Source organism: Gymnoscopelus microlampas (genome assembly GCF_963454915.1).
Source record: "Gymnoscopelus microlampas genome assembly, chromosome: 8".
Taxonomy (NCBI): domain Eukaryota; kingdom Metazoa; phylum Chordata; class Actinopteri; order Myctophiformes; family Myctophidae; genus Gymnoscopelus; species Gymnoscopelus microlampas.
This window is the reverse complement of record NC_139945.1, coordinates 3,161,254-3,183,074: the sequence shown is the minus strand read 5'-3', so window position 1 is coordinate 3,183,074 and position 21,821 is coordinate 3,161,254. Positions and strand designations below refer to the sequence as shown.

The window sequence follows — 21,821 nt, the reverse complement described above, 5'->3', positions numbered from 1 at the left end:
CAAACTTTTCAGGCCGTGACCCCCCGAAATAATCATATTTGACTCATCCAACAACTTTAATTGAAATGACCTCCGAAATATGGCCGGGGGGGTTGCTCAACACACGATCACTCCATTTGCCCCGAAACTTGCCAGACTGTTGATCAGAGCTTTGGCTATAACATAGGCTTCTTTCCCCGCCTTCAATGTACTTACATATTGTACGGCTAATATCAAACTACATTTCCTACTACATCTCAACATTTTAGCCACAGCAGCTTTCCTTCTTTCTGGCCGCAGTATCTATATCAGGGGTCTTCAACAGGGGTTCCGGGACCCCTAGGGGGTCCTCAGCGTTACTACAGGGGGTCTGCCAAATCTTTGTGTGATAGGATTTTTTATTTTACCTTAACTCTCTCAGTGCCACGCCCCGAGATACCCCGAGTTTTCCCCGAGTACCCTCGCTGCCAGAACAAGAAATCCCGAGTTTTTACTTTTTACTGTGGTCGCGCTATTCTGTTTATTGTTCATGATCACTTTCACTTCCTGACTCCTTCAGACTCATTGGGTTGGGGTTTCATGACGCAGATTCCGTTTCCGGTTCAAAAAATTTTCCCGCAGTCATTTTCGGCCAGAATAGGGAAAGTCACGGTTTTTCACACGGTATACAAAACGAACGGAGAGGTCCACGTCTATTCTCTTTGGTCTGGGTGACGATCAGTCATCGTAGTCGTGTATAACATCGTATTTTAACCCGATCAGAAATTGTCGAAAACGTCACATCCGTTTATGACCGGATGTGACGTCGGCCTGTTTGGGAGGGGGCGAGCGAGTCAACGAGGTGATCAATGTCTCGATTTGTCGCTCTCTACTGGTAGAACTGTCGTATGAGTTTAAGACTGCATATAGACAAGCTATTTGAAAATTAAATGACAACATAACAAACAAAAAAAACGAAAATTGCTGGCATTGGGGGAGTACTTTATGAAAATACTCTGGCACTGAAAGAGTTAACCACTTGAACCCTAGCATCCCTTTTCTGAGGAGGACTTTAGCCACAAATAGCAGATCTACAAGCTCACAACGCCTCCCAGCGCGAGGCGTTGTGAGCTTAGGTAGGTGTAGAGGGAAAAAAGAGCAGAACACGTAAACAAAAAATGGTGAATCTGAAACACAATTTTATACGATATAGGGTAGGGGGTCCCGGCTTCATCTCTCTCTCTCAGCTAGGGGGTCCTTGGGCTGAAAACGTTGAAGACCCCTTTTCTATATTATTCGATTACCATGATCAGTCATAACTATAAGGACTTTCCAATGCAGCTACCACTGCCAAATATGGACTATGATGGGCTGTGACCGATCTCATTATAATAATCTCATCTCAATCTCAATGATCTCATTATAATAATCATATTATAATGAGTACTTTCTACTTTAAGTACATTTTGATACCAATACTTTTTCACTTCGAGTACATGTTGAATTCCGGACTTTTACGTGTAACAGAGTATTTTTATATTGCATTATTGATACTTTAAAATAATGTGAGTACTTTGTCCACCACTGACTAAACGGAAACCAGCCAGGAATGGGGACTAGCCGTTTTAGAGTAAACAACACGTACGTGTGTGTGTGCGTGCGCGTGTGCGTGTGCGTGTTTGTATTAATATACTTATGAGGACCAAACGTCCCCACAAGAATAGTAGAATATGAGAAAAAGATGTTGTTGTGAGGACCATTTGCTTGGTCCTCACAAGAGAAATTGTTATTTTATGGTTGAAAAAAGATTTTTTTAGAGCTATGTTTATAATTAGAAAAAGATTCAGGTTGGGGTTAGGTTTAGGATTTAGACCTTTAGAGGTTAGGTTTAGGGGGGTTGGGGTTTGATTTTCCCCCTATTTTATACTTGAAGTCAAACACCGGAAAATAGCCGATCTGCAAGCTCACAACGTGTCGCAGCGCGACACGTTGTGAGCTTGTAGATCTGCTATTTTTCGGCTTTAGACTTGCGGTTAAAAATGCCCCCAAAAAAATCATAAATCAATCATTAAATCGTCTCCCTAAAATGTTGATGTCCTCACAAGTATAGTAATACAAACGTGTGTGTGTGCGCGTGTGTGTGCGTGTGCGCATCTATGCGTGTGTGTGCGCAGTCTCTCCCCAGGCTGCAGCAGGAGGTGGAGCGGGTGAAGCAGGACAGGGACAGGGTGTGGGAGCTGACCCAGAGAGCCAGGGAGGAGAGGAGCAGTGCCCAGGAGGAGAGGGACGCGGCCCGGGAGGAGGCCCGCGGCATGAGGGAGGACAAGGAGAGGCTGGAGAGCAAGGTGGAGCTCCTGCTGGAACGCTGCGAGCGCCTCGGCCGCCGAGTCAGGTACCAAGCCTGGGATTCTTAACCCATTCAGTGCCTTTTAACGTGTAAAACCTCAAATGTTTCCAAAGCCCAGAGTGCCATTGATGTCTTAGTGTTTACACTAGATGGTGCCGTAACCTCAACCTATGAGCCACCATTTCAGACTCAGTCACAGATACAGTATGTCTAGGAGATCTCGTGATCTCAAGATCTCCCCTCCACCATTCACTTCCTGGTTAACGTTTTGGGGAAAGCGTCTGTATCTCGCCTCCAATGTTTTTTCTCTGCATTTTTGGCGAGACATGCTATGTTCAACGGACAATATCTAGAGAACGGACGGTCGAAATGATAAACTTATTTTTTGCGCGGAAGCACAGAGAAGTGTTTAGATCAGGGGATCGATCGTACTGGATAAAAATATTCTGTGACTACTTGAAAACCTAAGAAAAACGTAAAATCGCTGGCACTACTGGCAATTATTTATTTACTTGGCACTGAATGAGTTGAAATGATCCCTGGCTAATAAGCCAAAATATGGCGTAATACATTATAATTGGCCTCTATAACTAAACACTTTAAATATTGTATTTATTCTATAAATAGTTCATCTTTTACTCAAGGGGGACAACGGCCGTCGCAAGTTGATGTAATTTGTCCGTATGTGGTCTAGCCCTATGGAATGTTATTAGAATGTCTTAATAAAAAACAACGTAATACTTCCTACGGTTCATATGAACATCAAAACTATATTTGAAATACATTTTTATTAGCACTTCCATACAATCCTTAGGGCTGGACCACACATGGACAAATTAAATCATCAAGTTTGCCATTGTTTATATCGCATCTGGTTCCCAGTTCAGGGCAAGAAAAAGGTTTTGTTCCAGTTCCGAACCAACTTTTAGGGTTCTGAACCAATTCATTTTCAGTGGAAACGCTCTGAACCGGTTCAAAATGAGGCGGTGAAAAAAAGAACGGAACCGGTTCAACCCCCCGGTGCAAAAGGGGTATTTTTAGTGTCTGCTAAAATGCCTGAATGCCCTACATTGTGAATTGCAGCGAGCTGGAACAAGGTGGGGGGGCAGCAGCAGCCAGAGCCTCGCCCAGGCCAGAGAGCGGCGGCGGCCACCACGAGAAGAACAAGGAAGAAGAGACCATGACGGCGCCCTCCGCTGGTAGAAGGGACACGTCGCTACGCGTGGACGACCTGGAAGAAGGACCGCCCCTCTCCCCTTTACCGGACAGTCACAGCAGCATGGACAAGTGAGTCGTGTGTGTGCGCGTGTGCGTGCGTGTGTGTGTGTGTGTGTGTGTGTGCAGGGACGTGCACAGATAGACTCTAGGTGGTGCTAGAGCACCTGCCCTTTGCCCTCTTGACCAGCAGGAGTCTTCAACAGGGGGTCCGGGACCCCTAGGGGGTCCTCAGAGTTACTACAGGGGCTCCGCCAAATCTTTATGTGATTTTTCTTTTTACCATAACCACTCGAAACCTAGCATCCCTTTTCTGAGGAGAACTTTAGCCAAAAATAGCAGATCTACAAGCCCACAACGCCTCGCGCTGCGAGGCGTTGTGAGCTTGTAGATCGGCTATTTTTGGCAAAGAGGTATAGGTGTAGAGGGAAAAATGAGCAGACCAGGTAAACAAAAAAAAGTATAATTTACTTGAGCACCTGCCCCTCAAAATGTCTGTGCACGCCACTGTGTGTGTGTGTGTGTGCATGCGTGTGCGTGCGTGTATTTGTGTGTTAGGGGTGGGACGACTTATCGATATCGCGATATATCGCGATACTTTCTCCCGCGATAAATAATCAATATACTGCCAAAAAAAACGATATCAAAAAAATTAAAAATAAATCACAAACTTTTTTTTTAAAGAATGTGAAAAAAAAACGTTGTTTTTCCGACTCTGTATTTGTGTAATGATGATTTTGAACTTTTTGGTGCTATTTTATGTGTTGAATAATATGAATTGAATACAAGGACTATCGTGACATATCGAAATGTCATGCAATATATCGTGATATCGCAATATATCGAATATCGTGATATTATCGTTATCGAGGGCCTAATATCGCCACAGATATCGTATCGTGAGATACCCATATCGTGCCCACCCCTAGTGTGTGTGTGTGTGTGTGTGTGTGTGTGTGTGTGTGTGTGCGCGAGTTTAGATTTACAGTTTACTTTACTGGAGTATTTCCAATTTTCTGTACTTTTACTTCTACTCCACTACATCTCGGAGGCAAATATTGTGCTTTTTACTCCACTGCAATTGTTTGAAAACTTTAGATACTAATTTCTTAGTAGACTTTGATTATTGTCCTAGTCCCTCCTCCTCCTCATGCCCACACCTGTTGTTTTATGATAATGAGGGGGAGGGTATATTTTTACTGTGTCATTAAAGTGCTATTTTTCTATTGGCACGTTTGACCCTCAAGGTTTCAGCCTCCAGGTAGAAACTCAAAATTGTCAGAGAAGACATAAAACACCATAAAAACACCACCAGGGGGCTTAATGAAGTTCTATCAACCTCATAGACACATGAAAAACAGAACAAGTGCAAAACCATGGCACCACCTCTTTGAAATGTAGTACTTTTTTCACCACTGGTTTACACCGAGCATGATAACCTATAACCAATCACCTTCCGCCCTCCCCCGCCCCCCCCCTCCCTCCCTGTGTTGGTGGGCGTGTCCGCGCAGTCTGAGGCGGTACATCTGGTCGGAGGGCGTGTCCACACAGCGGGCGCGCCACTTCCTGGAGAGAGAGAACCGGCGGCTGCAGGAGAGACAGGCAGCGCTGCGGGCCGCCGCCCAGGGCCCAGGCTCCGCCCCCTCCGGCCCCGCCCCCCTCCTCTACTCCTCCTCTCACGACCCCGCCTCCTTCTCCTCTTCGCCCGGCCTGGGGGCGGGGCTCAACCAGGAAATGCTGAGGAACCTCCAGCAGGTTAGCAAAGCGTGATAGTTTTATACAACTAGATTCTGTACGAGTACTGTCAAAAAACAACCACGCACAACCTTTTTCAGACTCCTAAATTGATATACATTTAGCCGCGGACCCCCATTTGAAAATGTTTTGTGCCAGGGACCCCCCAGAAGCAAATATATCAGTTAATTTTCGCTTTAAGAAATATAAATATTCAAAGATATGCACACTTTTTGAAGGATTTTCAAAAATAGCAGATCTACAAGCTCATACTGTAGCATCTATGAGCTTGTATATCTGCTATTTTTTAATAGCCAAAGCTAAGTGGTTAAAATGATTGTGACGCTATGTTAACTCTTTTCGCTGGGGGGGACCCCCTGGTACTCCCTCAAGGACCACTGGTGGTCCCCGGACCACCGGTTGAAAACCACAAAATTGTATTTGTCTGATTAATCACTTAAAGGGGAAATCCACCCCTTTTCAATATTTAACTATGTCATTAATATAGCATAAAGGAGTTGTGTGGAAATAAGAAAAAAGTTCCCCCCTTTCTGTGTTGCCTTGAACTGGAGGATTGATTGTGGGTTTAACATTGCAAATTACACTGTGATGACTCATCATGGTGGATTTCCCCTTTAAAGCCCTACTTTGTATACTTTGTCTCATGACGGACAACTTTAGAGATAATTATGTCTAAGAAACTAAGCATTTATTTTTCCCATCCATGCACCAACCTCTCCCGCCCTCTCTCCCTCTCCCTCTCCCTCTCTCTCCCTCCCTCCCTCTCTCTCTCCCTCCCTCTCCCTCTCTCTCCCTCCCTCCCTCCCTCTCTCTCTCCCTCCCTCTCCCTCTCCCTCTCTCTCTCTCTCTCTCTCTCTCTCTCTCTCTCTCTCTCTCTCTCTCTCTCTCTCTCTCTCTCTCCCTCTCCCTCTCCCTCTCCCTCCCTCTCTATCTCTCTCTCTCTCTATCTCTCTCTCTCTCTCTATCTCTCTCCCTCTCTCTCTCTCTCTCTCTCTCTCTCTCTCCCTCCCTCTCTCTCTCTCTCTCTCTCTCTCTCTCTCTCTTTCTCTCCTCCAGGAAGTCAGCAACGTGGAGGAGTTGAGCCGTACGGTGCAGAGAGGCAGCGCCCTCCTCAGGAGGAAGGAGGAACAGCTTCACCAGCTGGAGAGCTCCGTAGCCGAGGAGGTGAGGATGAGGAGGACACACACACACACACACACACACACACACACACACACACCACTGTATGTTTGAAAAATCGCAGCGAGAAATAGCAGATCTACAAGCTCAAAACGTGTCGCGATGCGACACGTTTTGAGCTTGTAGATCGGCTATTTCTACTATTCATAACAAGTATAAAGTTATCAAATGTACGTAAGGTATTAGTCATTCTCTGCCCTGTTGTGCAGCGCTTGTTTGCGAAGCCTAAAAGCCTAAACATGAATGTAATTTATGTTCACAATGTTCCCAATGTTCAACGACAGAAACGCGATCAAATCGTTAATCGCCTTTTATTTGAGCGAAGTAAAATGTCATTATCGTGATAGCCCTAGTCCTGTGTCAGTGCTGTGTTCTACCGTGTTGCGCTATATACGTAGTATACCGTCTACTAGGCCTGTCCCCGACTAAGGATTCGTTTAGTCGAATCTAATTGGCGACTAATTGCCAATAGTCGACTGGCAGTCGACTAATGCAAAAGGAAACTAGAAAGTGTGCTCCTCGGAGCACAGGTCTCCGCCAGTAGTAAAAAGGGAAAGTAAAAAAAATAGTGTTGGGCATGTGCTGGCCTGCCCATTGACCGTCAGGTCTAGAGAGGTCATGGGAGCCGTAGTGTGGCAGTTAGCAGGTACTCAAGTCCTCCTGAGGTGTCACCAAGCCCACACAGGGCAAATGGAGGCGGGTTAACGCATTCAATGCCAATGACGTCTTTTGACGGACGTTTTCAGTTGGCCATTAGTGCCAATGACGTCTTTTGACGTCTCCCAAAAAAAAAAATGTTTTTCAAAATAAAATTGTATTTTTTTTTTGGGGGGGGGGGTATTTTTTTTATTTTTTTTTTTATCTTAAAGGCACTAGGAGAAAACGATTTTCGAAAACGTAATGCTCCATCCACATTTTTCCTACCATTGTAAACCCTGTATTTCTGAGTGAGACATGCCACTTTCAAACATCAAAAACAAATGTCAACGAGGTCACAATCACCTCGTTGAAATTTGTGAAACCACACCTGAAGTGACTCAGTGATTAGCAACCATCAGGGGATCAATCACACTGAAGACAAACACTCTGTGACCAATTGAAAAGGTAAAATAATAGCCTATTCCTTGGCACAGGGATCAACAAGCTTGAAAAAGCCTGGCACTGAATGAGTTAACACAAAGTAAAAATGGAGTTTTCAAACTTCTTTTAATTTTTGTTGCCATCATCATCATCATCGTGCGTTTTCGTGATGCTCTTTTTAGAAGGAGTCCATGGCCTTGAACTCGCTGAGAGCCTGAACGGGGGAGATGTGTTTCTTCTGGGAGCCTCGTCTGACACGTGTCTGACACTCCTCCGGTTCCTGATTAATCCTGTCTTAGCTCACTTCGAAAGACATAAATAGTCTTTCGAAGTGACACACCTATTTATAGGGCTCTATTTCATCATGCGTCTCGCTAGCCAATCAAAGCACACCCTTTCAACATATTGTCACATGTCACGTGAAGCTTGACCAGCGTTAGCTTGATGGACACACGGAAGGACGAGAACGAAAACATAGTCTCCTATACAAAAAAAATTGTTCAGGCGACAGTCAGTTGGAGTAACCTCATTGGGTATTCTGCTAAATGACATCATCATGCAGCGACATCACAATTTCATCATCACAACCATATCCTTTAAAATGAATCGTCCAATAAGTGTTCCCCTGAAAATGATATGTCTGCTGAGGAGATTGACCCTGTGAAGCCCAGCCACTGAGCCAATCTGAGCGACACATCAGACTCTCTGATTCTTTTACAGAGCAAAACTTGACAACGTCCAACTTGATCTACGGTGTGAGAAATATTCAGCTGGATGGTGCGTCTGAATGGAGTGCTAAAAGGATGGGGTTATTCAGCTGTTGCTGTGGAGCACAAGGTGTACACCTTTGTAGCTTACTGTAACCCTGACACGGATCAGGTTGAAGTGAAGATTGAAGTGAACGTCTTCAACACAGTGTCTTTACGCTGGAGGAAGGCAACCGGAAGAGGAGAACGTCTCTGGTTCTCTGGTTTCCTCGGGCGCGGCGGCTCCGGGCGCGTGTACCACACAGCTGTGCTGATAGAAGATACCGTCTACATCTGGGGAGGGATTAGTTTCGGCAACGTGCTTCATGCATTTGATGTCGACGCCCACATATGGTTCGAGCCCAAGGTTTGTGGGACCGTTCCAGAGGGGAGGATGTACCACTCAGCCTGCGTCTTGAAGAAGGTCATGTATGTTTATGGAGGAAACACACAGCTGACTGGAGACACTAGTGACATCTACAAGTTGGACACCACCACCATGGTCTGGTCTTTAATTAACACTGGAGGAACCATGGCATCATCAGGTCACTCTGCGACCCACTCTGCGACCATCATCGGAACAAAGATGTTTGTATTATGGAGCCCACTATACCAGGATAACATCATCAGAGTGTTTGACACAGAGACCAACTGCTGGCTGAGTACGCCTTCAGCACCGCTTCAAGGACACACGTCTGATTCAGCCTTTTCCTACAATGGAGAGCTGTATGTCTTTGCTAGCTGCACCTCGAGCGACACCTTCAACGATCTGTGGAAATTCAGTCCAGAGACCTTCTCCTGGAAGAAGGTTTTGCCCAAGGGGAAAGGCCCGTGTATGATGTATTCGATGTGCTGTTGCATGGTGGGAGATCGTATCATCCTCTTTGGAGGAGACGGACAACACAGATACGCATCCAAAGACATGTACATCTTAGACTTAAGTCCTAGTCTGAAGACATTATGCAAACAAGCAGTTATTCAGTACGGTCTGGAGCGGACGGAACTCCCACACGACGTCAGGTGGGAACTGGCTGCCATGACTAGTACCAACAGCAACTATGATTCGCTGGCACGGATTCATAAAGCACAGATCACCTGAGCGCAGTCATCTGTATTTTACAGTGGAAACATTAACTCATTCACTGATTCAAGGACATCATTGACGTGTAAAGCCCAGCCTGCCAAGGACTTAACTCATTCACTGCCACTGACGTAAAAAACTTTTTTTTCCCAATTACCAAAACCGCCACTGACGTAAAAAAAAATCGTAATTTTGCAAAAGACGTTTATTTTAAAAGATCTCACCATCCTTCATCTCTCGAAGTGACACATTTCATTGTAGAACACCCGGATATGGAAATGACTGGATAAAGGGTGAAACATCCATGAACGGTGGTCAACCAGCTGACGACCATGCAACAAAACGTCCTTTTTTTGGGTATGGGGTCAGGTTTAGGCCTGGCTCAGGGAAGAGGACGCCCCTGCCACGCATAGTCCACCATGGGCACCGTTGGAAGTGCGACAGGCCCAAGGTCTAGCAGGAAGACCAAGGATAAGGATAATTCCTTTTAACAGGTCGTTCATAAAAGTCCTTTCGGTCTTGTTTCCAATGAGAACCTGTGAGCAATTAGGGGTTAAGAGTCTTGCTCAGGGACAAATTTCATTTCATCGACACATATGCTGGCCTGGCCTGGAATCGAACCTGGGGCAACCAGGTCCTCTGGCTCCCTAGGCGGGCTCACTAACCACTCAGCTATGACCGCCCCCCATCCCTCTGTGTGAAATAAAGGCAAAACAGGGACAACACTGTTGGTGTGTTAATCTGTTAACGTTGATGTTCTGTTCACATTGTTCAGGCGACAGTCAGTTGGAGTAACGTCATTGGGTATTCTGCTAAATGACATCATCATGCAGCGATATCACAATTTCATCATCACGACCATATCCTTTAAAATTAATCGTCCAATAAATGTTCCGCTGAAAATGATGTCTGCTGAGGAGATTGACCCTGTGAAGCCCACCCATCACCAGAACCTGCTAAGAAGACTTGCCTCTGTGAAGCCCAGACATTACCAGAACCCGCTTGGACTGTGATTGCGCTTGGACTGAGCGCTTTGCCATATTACGGAGACAACTCGATTGGCCATCCCAAACTCATCGACTTTGGGGATTTGTCAAACTTCGTGTGACGTTCGTGCCGCTGAGCCAATCTGAGCGACACATCATACTCTCTGTTCTTTTACAGAGCAAAACTTGACAACGTCCAACTTGATCTACGGTGTGAGAAATGTTCAGCTGGACGGTGCGTCTGAATGGAGTGCTAAAAGGATGGGGTTGTTCAGCTGTTGCTGTGGAGCACAAGGTGTACGCCTTTGTAGCTTACCGCTACCATGACACGGATCAGATTGAAGTGAAGATTGAAGTGAACATCTTCGACACGGTGTCTTTACGCTGGAGGAAGGAAACCGGAAGTGGAAAACGTCCCTGGTTGGGCCTGACCGGGCTCAGTAACGGGCGTGTGTACCACACAGCTGTGCTGATAGAAGATACCGTCTTCATCTGGGGAGGGATTCGTTTCGGCAACGTTCTTCATGCATTTGATGTCGACGCCCACATATGGTTCGAGCCCAAGGTTTTTGGGACCGTTCCAGAGGGGAGGAGACACTCAGCCTGTGTCTTGAAGAAGGTCATGTATGTCTATGGAGAGTGCACCCAGCTGACTGGTGACATCTACAAGTTGGACACCACCATGATGGTCTGGTCTTTAATTAACACCAGAGGAACCATGGCATCATCAGGTCACTCTGCCACCATCATCGGAACAAAGATGTTTGTATTAGGGGGCACCTTTTGGCACCAGGATAACAACATCAAAGTGTTTGACACAGAGACCAACTGCTGGCTGAGCACGCCTTCAGCACCGCTTCAAGGACATACGTCTGATTCAGCCTTTGCCTACAATGGAGAGCTGTACGTCTTTGCTAGCCGCACCTCGAGCGACACCTTCAACGATCTGTGGAAATTCAGCCCAGAGACCTTCTCCTGGAAGAAGGTTGTGCCCAAGGGGAAAGGGCCGTGTATGGTGCGTTCGATGTGCTGTTGCATGGTGGGAGATCATATCGTCCTCTTTGGAGGAGACGGACAACACAGATACGCATCCAAAGACATGCACATCTTAGACTTAAGTCCTAGTCTGAAGACATTATGCAAGCTAGTGGTTATTCAGAACGGTCTGGAGCGGACGGAACTCCCACACGACGTCAGGTGGGAACTGGCTGCCATGACTAACTAGTACCAACAGCAACTATGATTTGCTGGCACTGATTCATAAAGCACAGATCACCTGAGCGCAGTCATCTGTATTTTACAGTGGAAACATTAACTCATTCACTGACAAAAACATCATTGACGTGTAAAGCCCAGCCTGCCAAGGACTTAACTCATTCACTGCCACTGATGTAAAAAACATATTTTTTTCCAATGACCAAATCCGCCACTGACGTGAAAAACGTAATTTTGCAACAAAAAAAACGTTGATTTTGAAAGATCTCACCGTCCTTCATCTCTCGAAGTGACACATTTCATTGTAGCACACCCGGATACGGAAATGACTGGATAAGGGGCGAAACATCCATGAACGGTGGTCAACCAGCTTACGACCCTGCAACAAAACGTCCTTTTTTTGGTATGGGGTCAGGTTGAGGCCTAGCTCAGGGAAGAGGACGCCCCCTGCCACGCATAGTCCACCATGGGCACCGTTGGAGGTGCGACAGGCACAAGGTCTAGCAGGAAGACCATCCCGCTGTGTGAAATAAAGGTAAAACAGGAATGTCACTGTTGGTGTGTTAATCTGTTAACGTTTAACGTTCTCTTCACATCGTCCAGGCGACAGTCAGTTGGAGTAACGTCATTGGGTATTCTGCTAAATGACATCATCATGCAGCGACATCACAACTTCATCATCACAACCATATCCTTTAAAATGAATCGTCCAATAAATGTTCCCCTGAAAATGATATGTCTGCTGAGGAGATTGACCCTGTGAAGCCCACCCATCACCAGAACCTGCTAAGAAGACTTGCCTCTGTGAAGCCCAGACATCACCAGAACCTGCCTCTGTGAAGCCCAGCAATCACCAGAAACCGCTTGGACTGTGATTGCGCTTGGACTGATCGCTTTGCCATATTACGGAGACAACTCGATTGGCCATCCCAAACTCATCGACTTTGGGGATTTGTCAAACTTTGTGTGACGATCGTGCCGCTGAGCCAATCTGAGCGACACATCATACTCTCTGTTCTTTTACAGAGCAAAACTTGACAACGTCCAACTTGATCTATGGTGTGAGAAATGTTCAGCTGGATGGTGCGTCTGAATGGAGTGCTAAAAGGATGGGGTTATTCAGCTGTTGCTGTGGAGCACAAGGTGTACTCCTTTGTAGCTTACCGTTACTATGACACGGATCAGGTTGAAGTGAAGATAGAAGTGAACGTCTTCAACACGGTGTCTTTACGCTGGAGGAAGGCAACCGGAAAAGGAGAACGTCTCTGGTTCTCTGGTTTCCTCGGGCGCAGCTCCGGGCGCGAGTACCACACAGCTGTGCTGATAGAAGATACCGTCTACATCTGGGGAGGGATTCGTTTCGGCAACGTGCTTCATGCATTTGATGTCGACGCCCACATATGGTTCGAGCCCAAGGTTTTTGGGACCGTTCCAGAGGGGAGGAGACACTCAGCCTGTGTCTTGAAGAAGGTCATGTATGTCTATGGAGGAAACACACAGCTGACTGGAGGCACTAGTGACATCTACAAGTTGGACACCACCACCATGGTCTGGTCTTTAATTAACACTGGAGGAACCATGGCATCATCAGGTCACTCTGCGACCCACTCTGCGACCATCATCGGAACAAAGATGTTTGTATTATGGAGCCCACTATACCAGGATAACATCATCAGAGTGTTTGACACAGAGACCAACTGCTGGCTGAGCACACCTTCAGCACCGCTTCAAGGACACGAGTCCTATTCAGCCTTTTCCTACAATGGAGAGCTGTATGTCTTTGCTGGTCGCACCTCGAGCGACACCTTCAATGATCTGTGGAAATTCAGTCCAGAGACCTTCTCCTGGAAGAAGGTTGTGCCCAAGGGGAAAGTCCCGTTTTTGATGCGTTCGATGTGCTGTTGCATGGTGGGAGATCGTATCGTCCTCTTTGGAGGAGACGGACGACGACCACACAGATACGCATCCAAAGACATGCACATCTTAGACTTAAGTCCTCGTCTGAAGACATTATGCAAGCTAGCGGTTATTCAGAACGGTCTGGAGCGGACAGAACTCCCACACGACGTCAGGTGGGAACTGGCTGCCATGACTGGTACCAACAGCAACTATGATTCGCTGGCTCAGATTCAGGGACGTGCACAGATAGACTCTAGGTGGTGCTAGAGCACCTGCCCTTTGCCCTCTTGACCAGAAGTGCCCTTTTGAAAAAAATAAAAAAAAACGTTTTTTTTTTTTCTTTCAGTTTACAGCAGGGGTCTTCAACAGGGGGTCCGGGACCCCTAGGGGGTCCTCAGAGTTACTACAGGGGGTCCGCCAAATCTTTATGTGATATGATTTTTCTTTTTACCATAACCACTCGAAACCTAGCATCCCTTTTCAGGAGAACTTTAGCCAAAAATAGCCGATATACAAGCTCACAACGCGAGGCGTTGTGGGCTTGTAGATCGGCTATTTTTGGCAAAGAGGTATAGGTGTAGAGGGAAAAAAGAGCAGACCAAGTCAACAAAAAAAAGTAAAATTTACTTGAGCACCTGCCCCTCAAAATGTCTGTGCACGCCACTGCTCAGATTCATAAAGCACGGATCACCTGAGCGCAGTCATCTGTATTTTACAGTGGAAACATTAACTCATTCACTGATTCAAGGACATCATTGACGTGTAAAGCCCAGCCTGCCAAGGACTTCATTGACGATTTTTTTATTTTATGGAAAAACTTTTTTTTTGTATTTTTTTTAAATCAGAGACCGGAGATAATGGGGGCACGGTGGCGCAGTCGGTAGCGCTGTTTCCTCACAGCTAGAAGGTCCTGGGTTCTATTCCCGCAGGGGACGCTGTGGCAGTTGGGGGGCGTGTTCTCTCCTCCGCGTCATCAGTGCCCATACCCTTGGTGGGGTTGGCGAAAGGGCCTTTCTGTGTGGAGTTTGCATGTTCTCCCCGTGTTCCCTACGGTAGGTACCCTCACAGAAACATGCAATAATCCTGGTCACTATACTGCCTCCCCCTGGCCAGCCGGGGCGCCTGATGGAGGGGAAAGGAACTGGTTGGAATAACGTGTTCCTTCCACGAGCTACGTCCTACCAGGGAAACTCTCCCCTGTCAGGTGACCTAGGTTGGCAGAGGGAAAGTAGTGACCAGGATTGCATAGACAATTGGCACTGGGTGTAAAAATGGGGTTACAAAATTGTGGGATAAAAATGTAAGTACAAAAAAAAGAAACGGGAGATAAACGTGAGCCCAAGATTTCAGCCATGACAAAAAAATAATAAAATAAACACAGATTCATAAACCACAGATCCCTTGAGCACAGGCCATAATGCTCTGCTGTATTTTACATTGGCGGAACCATTGGTAACAATGCTTCTTGTTTGGTACCTGCACCAGATTAGCACCGTTTGTCTGTGATCAATAACGAGTCCCGGTTAGATTCTGATGTTCCAATATGTAACTGTAACTGTAGCTGCTGTTTAACCCATTAAGACCTGAGGCCGATTTCACAAATGTCTTCTAAATCCTAACAGTTTTCAGAAAAAATGTTGCTGTGTCAGTGGTTCTCAAACGTTTTCATGTCAAGGACCCCCAACATTGATATGTATTTGGCCGAATATGATGTTGCTCCAGGGACCCCCAGAAGCAAAGATTTGATTTGACTTGCGCCATGCTTAGCATGACCCGCCAGGCTTAGCATGACGCTCGCGCCAGGCTTAGCATGACGCGCCAGGCTTAGCATGACGCTCGCGCCAGGCTTTTGTTTTCGTTGCATTCCTAAGACAATAATAATTTGATGACCGGGTGGCTGCTCAGTAGGAAACTTTTTGAGTCTCATGGTGAAAATAGAAGATTATCAAGCTCACAACGCATCACACCGAGACACAATTGTGAGCTTGTAGATCTGCTATTTTAGAAAGAAAAAAAATAATACTTTACTTTTTATTTATTTTTATTTTTTCATTTCAGATTATATATTTTTTTGGTCAATTTCTGGAAATGTTTTGGAAATGTTTAGAAAAAAGTGCGGGATATTTTTCTTTCTGAAGAAACCCTCCAGGATATTTTCTTGGGCCCATGAAAACTGGTCTCACAAGTCACTGCTGTTTGTGGAGCCAGTTTGTTTGATGTCTTGAGTACAGATACTATATGTCCAGGGATGGGGATGATAATCTTTATTACCTTTTTTATCGTGATAAAAAAAACGGTTACAATAATCGTATCGCAGAGATTTTAATTGATCATGAAATTATCCTCCGTCATACACTAGGATGAATTAGCTTTTGTTGAGCTTCAAATTCAGCACCACTTAAACCCTCTATACTTGATAAAACAGACCTGGCTGTAAAGAATGCACTTGGTACGCTCTTATTTCACTCTACACAAATCGATTCGCCGAAAATAGCAGATCTACCAGCTGACAATGCGTTGTAGATTTGCAATTTTCTTTGGCGAACGTTCCCCCAAGAATAGGGATGCTGGGGGTTCAGGTGTCATTTTAAGTTTGAACTCTTTGACTGCCAGAAATAGCCAGCAATTCTCGAGTGTTTTCACTCACCTTCATAGAAATCATATAATATTATCTCCAGTGTCATCGATCTCACGATTGCTTTAAAAGATTCATCCGAATCTCGTAAAATCGTAGGGGGGAAAGCGAGCCGCCGCGATCATCCGTTCCATAGTTGTGAAGGAAAGATTTGAGTTAAACATGTTTGCTTTAAAAATATATATGTATTCAAAGGTTTTCACCAATTTTTAAATTTTTCTTCAAAAATAGCAGATCTACAAGCTCATAGCACAGCACAAAGTGATGCGCTACGAGCTTGTATATCTGCCATTTTTGAATAGCCAAAGTATACAATAATGGTTAAAGTGGTTGCATTTCTTGTGACGCTGTATTAACACATTTAGCTGGGGACCCCCTGGAATCCCCTCAAGGACCCCTGGGGGTCCCCTGACCCCACTTTGAGAACCACTTCACTACAAGATGACGAGTGAGAACCTGAAGACCTAAGAGGTGTCGCCATCTTTATAAGTGAATCTTATTCAATTTTCCTGTAGTTTGTGATGCTACCAGATGTCTACATCGTTTAAGATTGTATCTGAGGCCAACTTTACGGTCTTACAATTAACAATTTAGGCATTTAGAAGACGCTCTTTTTAAGTAGCCAATTATTTTTTACCCCCCCTTTTCTTTCCAATTTAGTCGGGTCAGATTCGGGCAGAATTTGAGAACTCTAGTTTGTGAGCCAGAAGGGAGAAGAGTCTGGGACACGTGGAGCGTTCGTTGTCCAGGGTGTTTTAGAGAAGAGAGAAGAGTCTAGGGCACGTGGAGCGTTGTCCAGGGTGTTTTAGAGAAGGGAGAAGAGTCTAGGACGTGTGGAGCGCTGTCCAGGGTGTTTTAGAGAAGGGAGAAGAGTCTAGGACGTGTGGAGCGTTGTCCAGGGTGTTTTAGAGAAGGGAGAAGAGTCTAGGACGCGCGGAGCGTTGTCCATGGTGTTTTAGAGAAGAGAGAGGAGTCTAGGGCGTGTGGAGTGTTGTCCAGGGTGTTTTAGAGAAGGGAGAAGAGTCTAGGACGCGTGGAGCGCTGTCCAGGGTGTTTTAGAGAAGAGAGAAGAGTCTAGGACGTGTGGAGCGTTGTCCAGGGTGTTTTAGAGAAGAGAGAGGAGTCTAGGACGTGTGGAGCGTTGTCCAGGGTGTTTTAGAGAAGGGAGAAGAGTCTAGGGCGTGTGGAGCGTTGTCCATGGTGTTTTAGGGAAGGGAGAAGAGTCTAGGGCGTGTGGAACGTTGTCCCAGATGTTTTAGGGAAGGTTCCTCTGACATGTTCCGTCTCGTGTCCCTCCTCTCTTCCCAGCCGCTGTTCGAGGACGCGTCTCGGCTGACGGGCGACAGGAAGGTGACGTTTGACGTGACGGAGTCCGACCTCAGCAGCAGTGCCGAGCCGCCAGACACCACAGGTGATGCATGACGCCGCCGCTCTGATTCTATAAACGCTGTTTTAGTCATAGTCTTTTATTAAATTCCATTCCTAGTTTTAGTCATATTTTAGTCATCTGGAATGTTTTAGTTTTTGCCAATTTTTAGTCGACAAAATACCATAAGATGTTTTGTCAACTAAAACAATAATATAAAAAATTATCAAATATGAAACCTTTGGACAACAGAAGAAATGCTAATTAAAAAAAAAAAAAACCTGCAATATTGTAATTCTGCCATCCCAAAATAGTACAATTAACACATTGAGTGCCATAAATGGTGCAGACCGTTTTTGAGAAGCTATGCGTTATATGCCATAAACGGTCCGGACCGTTTTTGGCCCATTTATTTCTTTATATAATTTTCCCACGTGGGGGCGCTCTAACGAAACTTTGGGATCATCCAAGGAGTCTCTGAGAAGGAGAGGCCGGATGTGGATCCATGTCAAAAATGCTTCCGGTCGGCCGCTCCAATGTTATCTCCTTGACTAAAAGCTTAATATCTCCATTTCTTTTTAACGTGGTGGAAGTGAGCCGTTTTCGACCGGCGATCACTCTGCAATGGAGGATCGCGTTAGAAATATTATTGTTCCAGGCGTTAGTCGGGACCCTCCGCCGTCTGGCACGCACGCTCTGTTTACATGCACGTCCTCGTCTGGGCTTCTACAGCACGAAACCTATCAACGTATAGTAGGGTCATTTTTGGCACTTCCGTGACCGCGGAGAGCAAAGGTCCGTTTCTCAATGGATTTGTCATCTAGGAGGGTTATTAAACAAATTTGGCCGGGGTGTGTTTTTAAAAGGGGCGGGGAAACTTTGTGAGAGACCAAAATCCAAAATGGCTGCCATGAAAATGAACTTTTTAATGGTTTGACCTACAATGATGCACAATACATGGTTCCAGACCTTATTTTGGTCAAGGAATACATATTTGGTGTTTACATAATGATTTGACCTATTGTTGACCTTCAAATACAAGATGGCTGCCAATTATGAGCTCCAAAAGGCTTTTTTTCAAAATCGTCACAGAACCTTCATATTAGGCTCTAATGAAAGTTCTGCTCATGATGAGTTGAATAATATACAGTATAAGTACACAGAAGTAATCTCTGAGGTCAATAGAGTCAATGTTTGTGTGTAAACAACAGTTACTGATTTGCGGTTTCCCATTAAATAGGGTCTCAGTAGCCTACTGAGAATATGTTCATCCCATCACATTTTCATGATGAACCAAAATTAGATTAGCACTATAGCCTAACATAACATAGTATTCTGTATGCAAAGCTATATATATATATATATATACTTTTACCTGCCTTGTCTAACCAGTCTTGTGATTGTGTCAGTGTTTCCACCTGTGTCCTCTTAGCCCCCCAGCCTATCCCAGTGTTGATTGTCTGTTGAGTTCACCTGTGTCCCGTTAATCGCTGTCTATTTAAGCCCTGTGTTTGCACTGAGTTCTTGTTGGTCTGTAGACCTTTGTCATGTGAGGTAGTTAGTCCTTGTTCTTTGTGCTCAAGAATCTTGTACAGTAGATTTTGGATAAGAATCTCTCTCCAGAGCAGGATGCACTGCCGCACGTCCCGTCTGTAATGCTTGGTCTACCAACCCCTCCACTACTACCCCTGCTGTAACCAGCGTGTCTGCCATTCCAGAGCCCTTGAATCGCTTGTAGATGGCATATATGTAGGACATCAGCTGGTGGAAATGTACGAGGATTGGGAGGATGTCCTTGAACATTTCTGGATTCTCCGCCTTGAGCTGAGCGAGCCAACAAGTAAGGAGAATGGAATATTCTTCTGCCACATGGCCTCCACACCATGATGTCATTCACCACTGACTTGCTTGGAGGTTCATGTTGTGTGATATTAAGGCTTGCTCTTATTGGGTGGTGGATGACAGCAGGACTGGGCACCACTGTATCCTGGAACTCGCTGCTCTTTAGGTGGTGGTCTTGTACCATGATTGTCTACACGAGACAGTGCATGTATCACAGAGCGAGCACGCTGCAGAGCTCTGCTATCAACCTGGGCGTAAATGTCCATGGCATGACAAGGAATAAAGATCTGGTAGACACTCTGCACAAGAGCGGTGTCTGCATCAGCTATGCAGATACACTGCTCCTCTATGACCATTGGGCTCTGATGGATGTGGAGGCATAAGCAACCTACCCACATGAGATCGCAGACAGCAAGCCAGCTATCGTGATCATCGACAATGACGACTTCAAGATCGACACTATGACAGGTGACTCTACAGGAGTCCATCGAACAAATGTCATGTACAGTATGTGCAGCTATAGAGCTATGAAAAGAAACCAGGCGAAGAGACTGGTGAAACACTCACCAAGAAGAAGGACATCTCTGCACAGCTAAAGCAGAAGTGTGCAGAACTGACTAAGTTTTGCCAGTACAGATGCCCCACTAGTAGCAAGAGTAGATGGGTCAGTTCCGCAGCGTGCTCGCTCTGATACATGCACTGTCTCGTGTAGACAATCATGGTACAAGCCTTATTACCACACAACATACAATGAACCTCCAAGCAAGTCAGTGGTGAATGACATCATGGTGTGGAGGCCATGTGGCAGAAGAATATTCCATTCTCCTTTCTTGTTGGCTCACTCAGCTGAAGGCGGAGAATCCAGAAATGTTCAAGGACATCCTCCCAATCCTCGTACATTTCCACCAGCTGATGTCCTACATATATGCCATCTACAAGCGATTCAAGGGCTCTGGAATGGCAGACACTCTGGTTACAGCAGGGGTAGTAGTGGAGGGGTTGGTAGACCAAGCATTACAGACGGGACGTGCGGCAGTGCATCCTGCTCTGGAGAGAGATTCTTATCCAAAATCTACTGTACAAGATTCTTGAGCACAAAGAACAAGGACTAACTACCTCACATGACAAAGGTCCAACAAGACCAACAAGAACTCAGTGCAAACACAGGGCTTAAATAGACAGCGATTAACAGGACACAGGTGAACTCAACAGACAATCAACACTGGGATAGGCTGGGGGGCTAAGAGGACACAGGTGGAAACACTGACACAATCACAAGACTGGTTAGACAAGGCAGGTAAAAGTAAGCAGGCAGACAGGAAACACTGGGAGCAATACTACAAAATAAGGGTGACAAATTAGTTGACCTTTAAATTCACCTTAAAGGTGTAGTGAAATGAAAAACATGTTTTTCACACTTTTAGAGCATATCCGTGGTCATCATATGGGCATACCTAACAATAGATGCCAAAAAAAATGAAAAAAACCCATTTTTGTGTATTTTTACCTCTAAAGTCCCTAAAAAGCCAATCTTAATTACTTCCTGTAAACGAAAACGTGCTGCGTGATGACATAATACAGCCTTCACGAATATAAATCAATCTTGATTACATGCACCTGTTTGATTCCCATAGCTGCACGTTCTTCAAACACAGCTGATTTTAATTACAGAGATACTCCGTTTTGAATCTCATTGAAGATGAGTGTATTACTCATTTTAAACTTCATCTGCACACTAAAATATGTATCTGAAAACATTATAGGTTAGAAATAAGCCAGGTAGTAGCAAACGTGCTTCACTGGCCGTCTCTCTCTCACTTGTAAACAAACACTAGCCGTGTGCCAGCACGGCTGAAGTGATTGAGATCCAACGTCCCATAGCCTGAAGGGATGGGACCTTCTGATTGGTTTAGAGTCGTTGAGCCGACGTTTCGGGCTGAACCTTCAAAATAAAATGACCGAAAATGTCACTTCAGTGCGTCTTTAAGCAACTAACCTTTCTAGCTTTGCATACAGAATACTATGTTATGTTAGGCTATAGTGCTAATTTAATTTTGGTTCATCATGAAAATGTGATGGGATGAACATATTCTCAGTAGGCTACTGAGACCCTATTTAATGGGAAACCGCAAATCAGTAACTGTTGTTTACACACAAACATTGACTCTATTGACCTCAGAGATTACTTCTGTGTACTTATACTGTATATTATTCAACTCATCATGAGCAGAACTTTCATTAGAGCCTAATAAGAAGGCTCTGTGACGATTTTGAAAAAAAGCCGTTTGGAGCTCATAATTGGCAGCCATCTTGTATTTGAAGGTCAACAATAGGTCAAATCATTATGTAAACACCAAATATGTATTCCTTGACCAAAATAAGGTCTGGAACCATGTATTGTGCATCATTGTAGGTCACACCATTAAAAAGTTCATTTTCATGGCAGCCATTTTGGATTTTGGTCTCTCACAAAGTTTCCCCGCCCCTTTTAAAAACACACCCCGGCCAAATTTGTTT

At 45.2% G+C, this 21,821-nt stretch overlaps 1 protein-coding gene across 1 annotated transcript in view; it reads left to right on the top strand.

Annotated features, from left to right (window-relative positions):
• cep164 (centrosomal protein 164) overlaps positions 1-21,821 on the top strand; it is a 79,006-nt gene that overhangs the window by 39,462 nt on the left and 17,723 nt on the right. Inside the window, exons 20-24 of the mRNA XM_084065215.1 lie at positions 2,133-2,350; positions 3,389-3,592; positions 5,032-5,275; positions 6,332-6,439; positions 17,405-17,507. Of these exons, the coding sequence (XP_083921341.1) occupies positions 2,133-2,350; positions 3,389-3,592; positions 5,032-5,275; positions 6,332-6,439; positions 17,405-17,507 (877 nt within the window). The remainder of the gene's footprint in view (positions 1-2,132; positions 2,351-3,388; positions 3,593-5,031; positions 5,276-6,331; positions 6,440-17,404; positions 17,508-21,821) is intronic.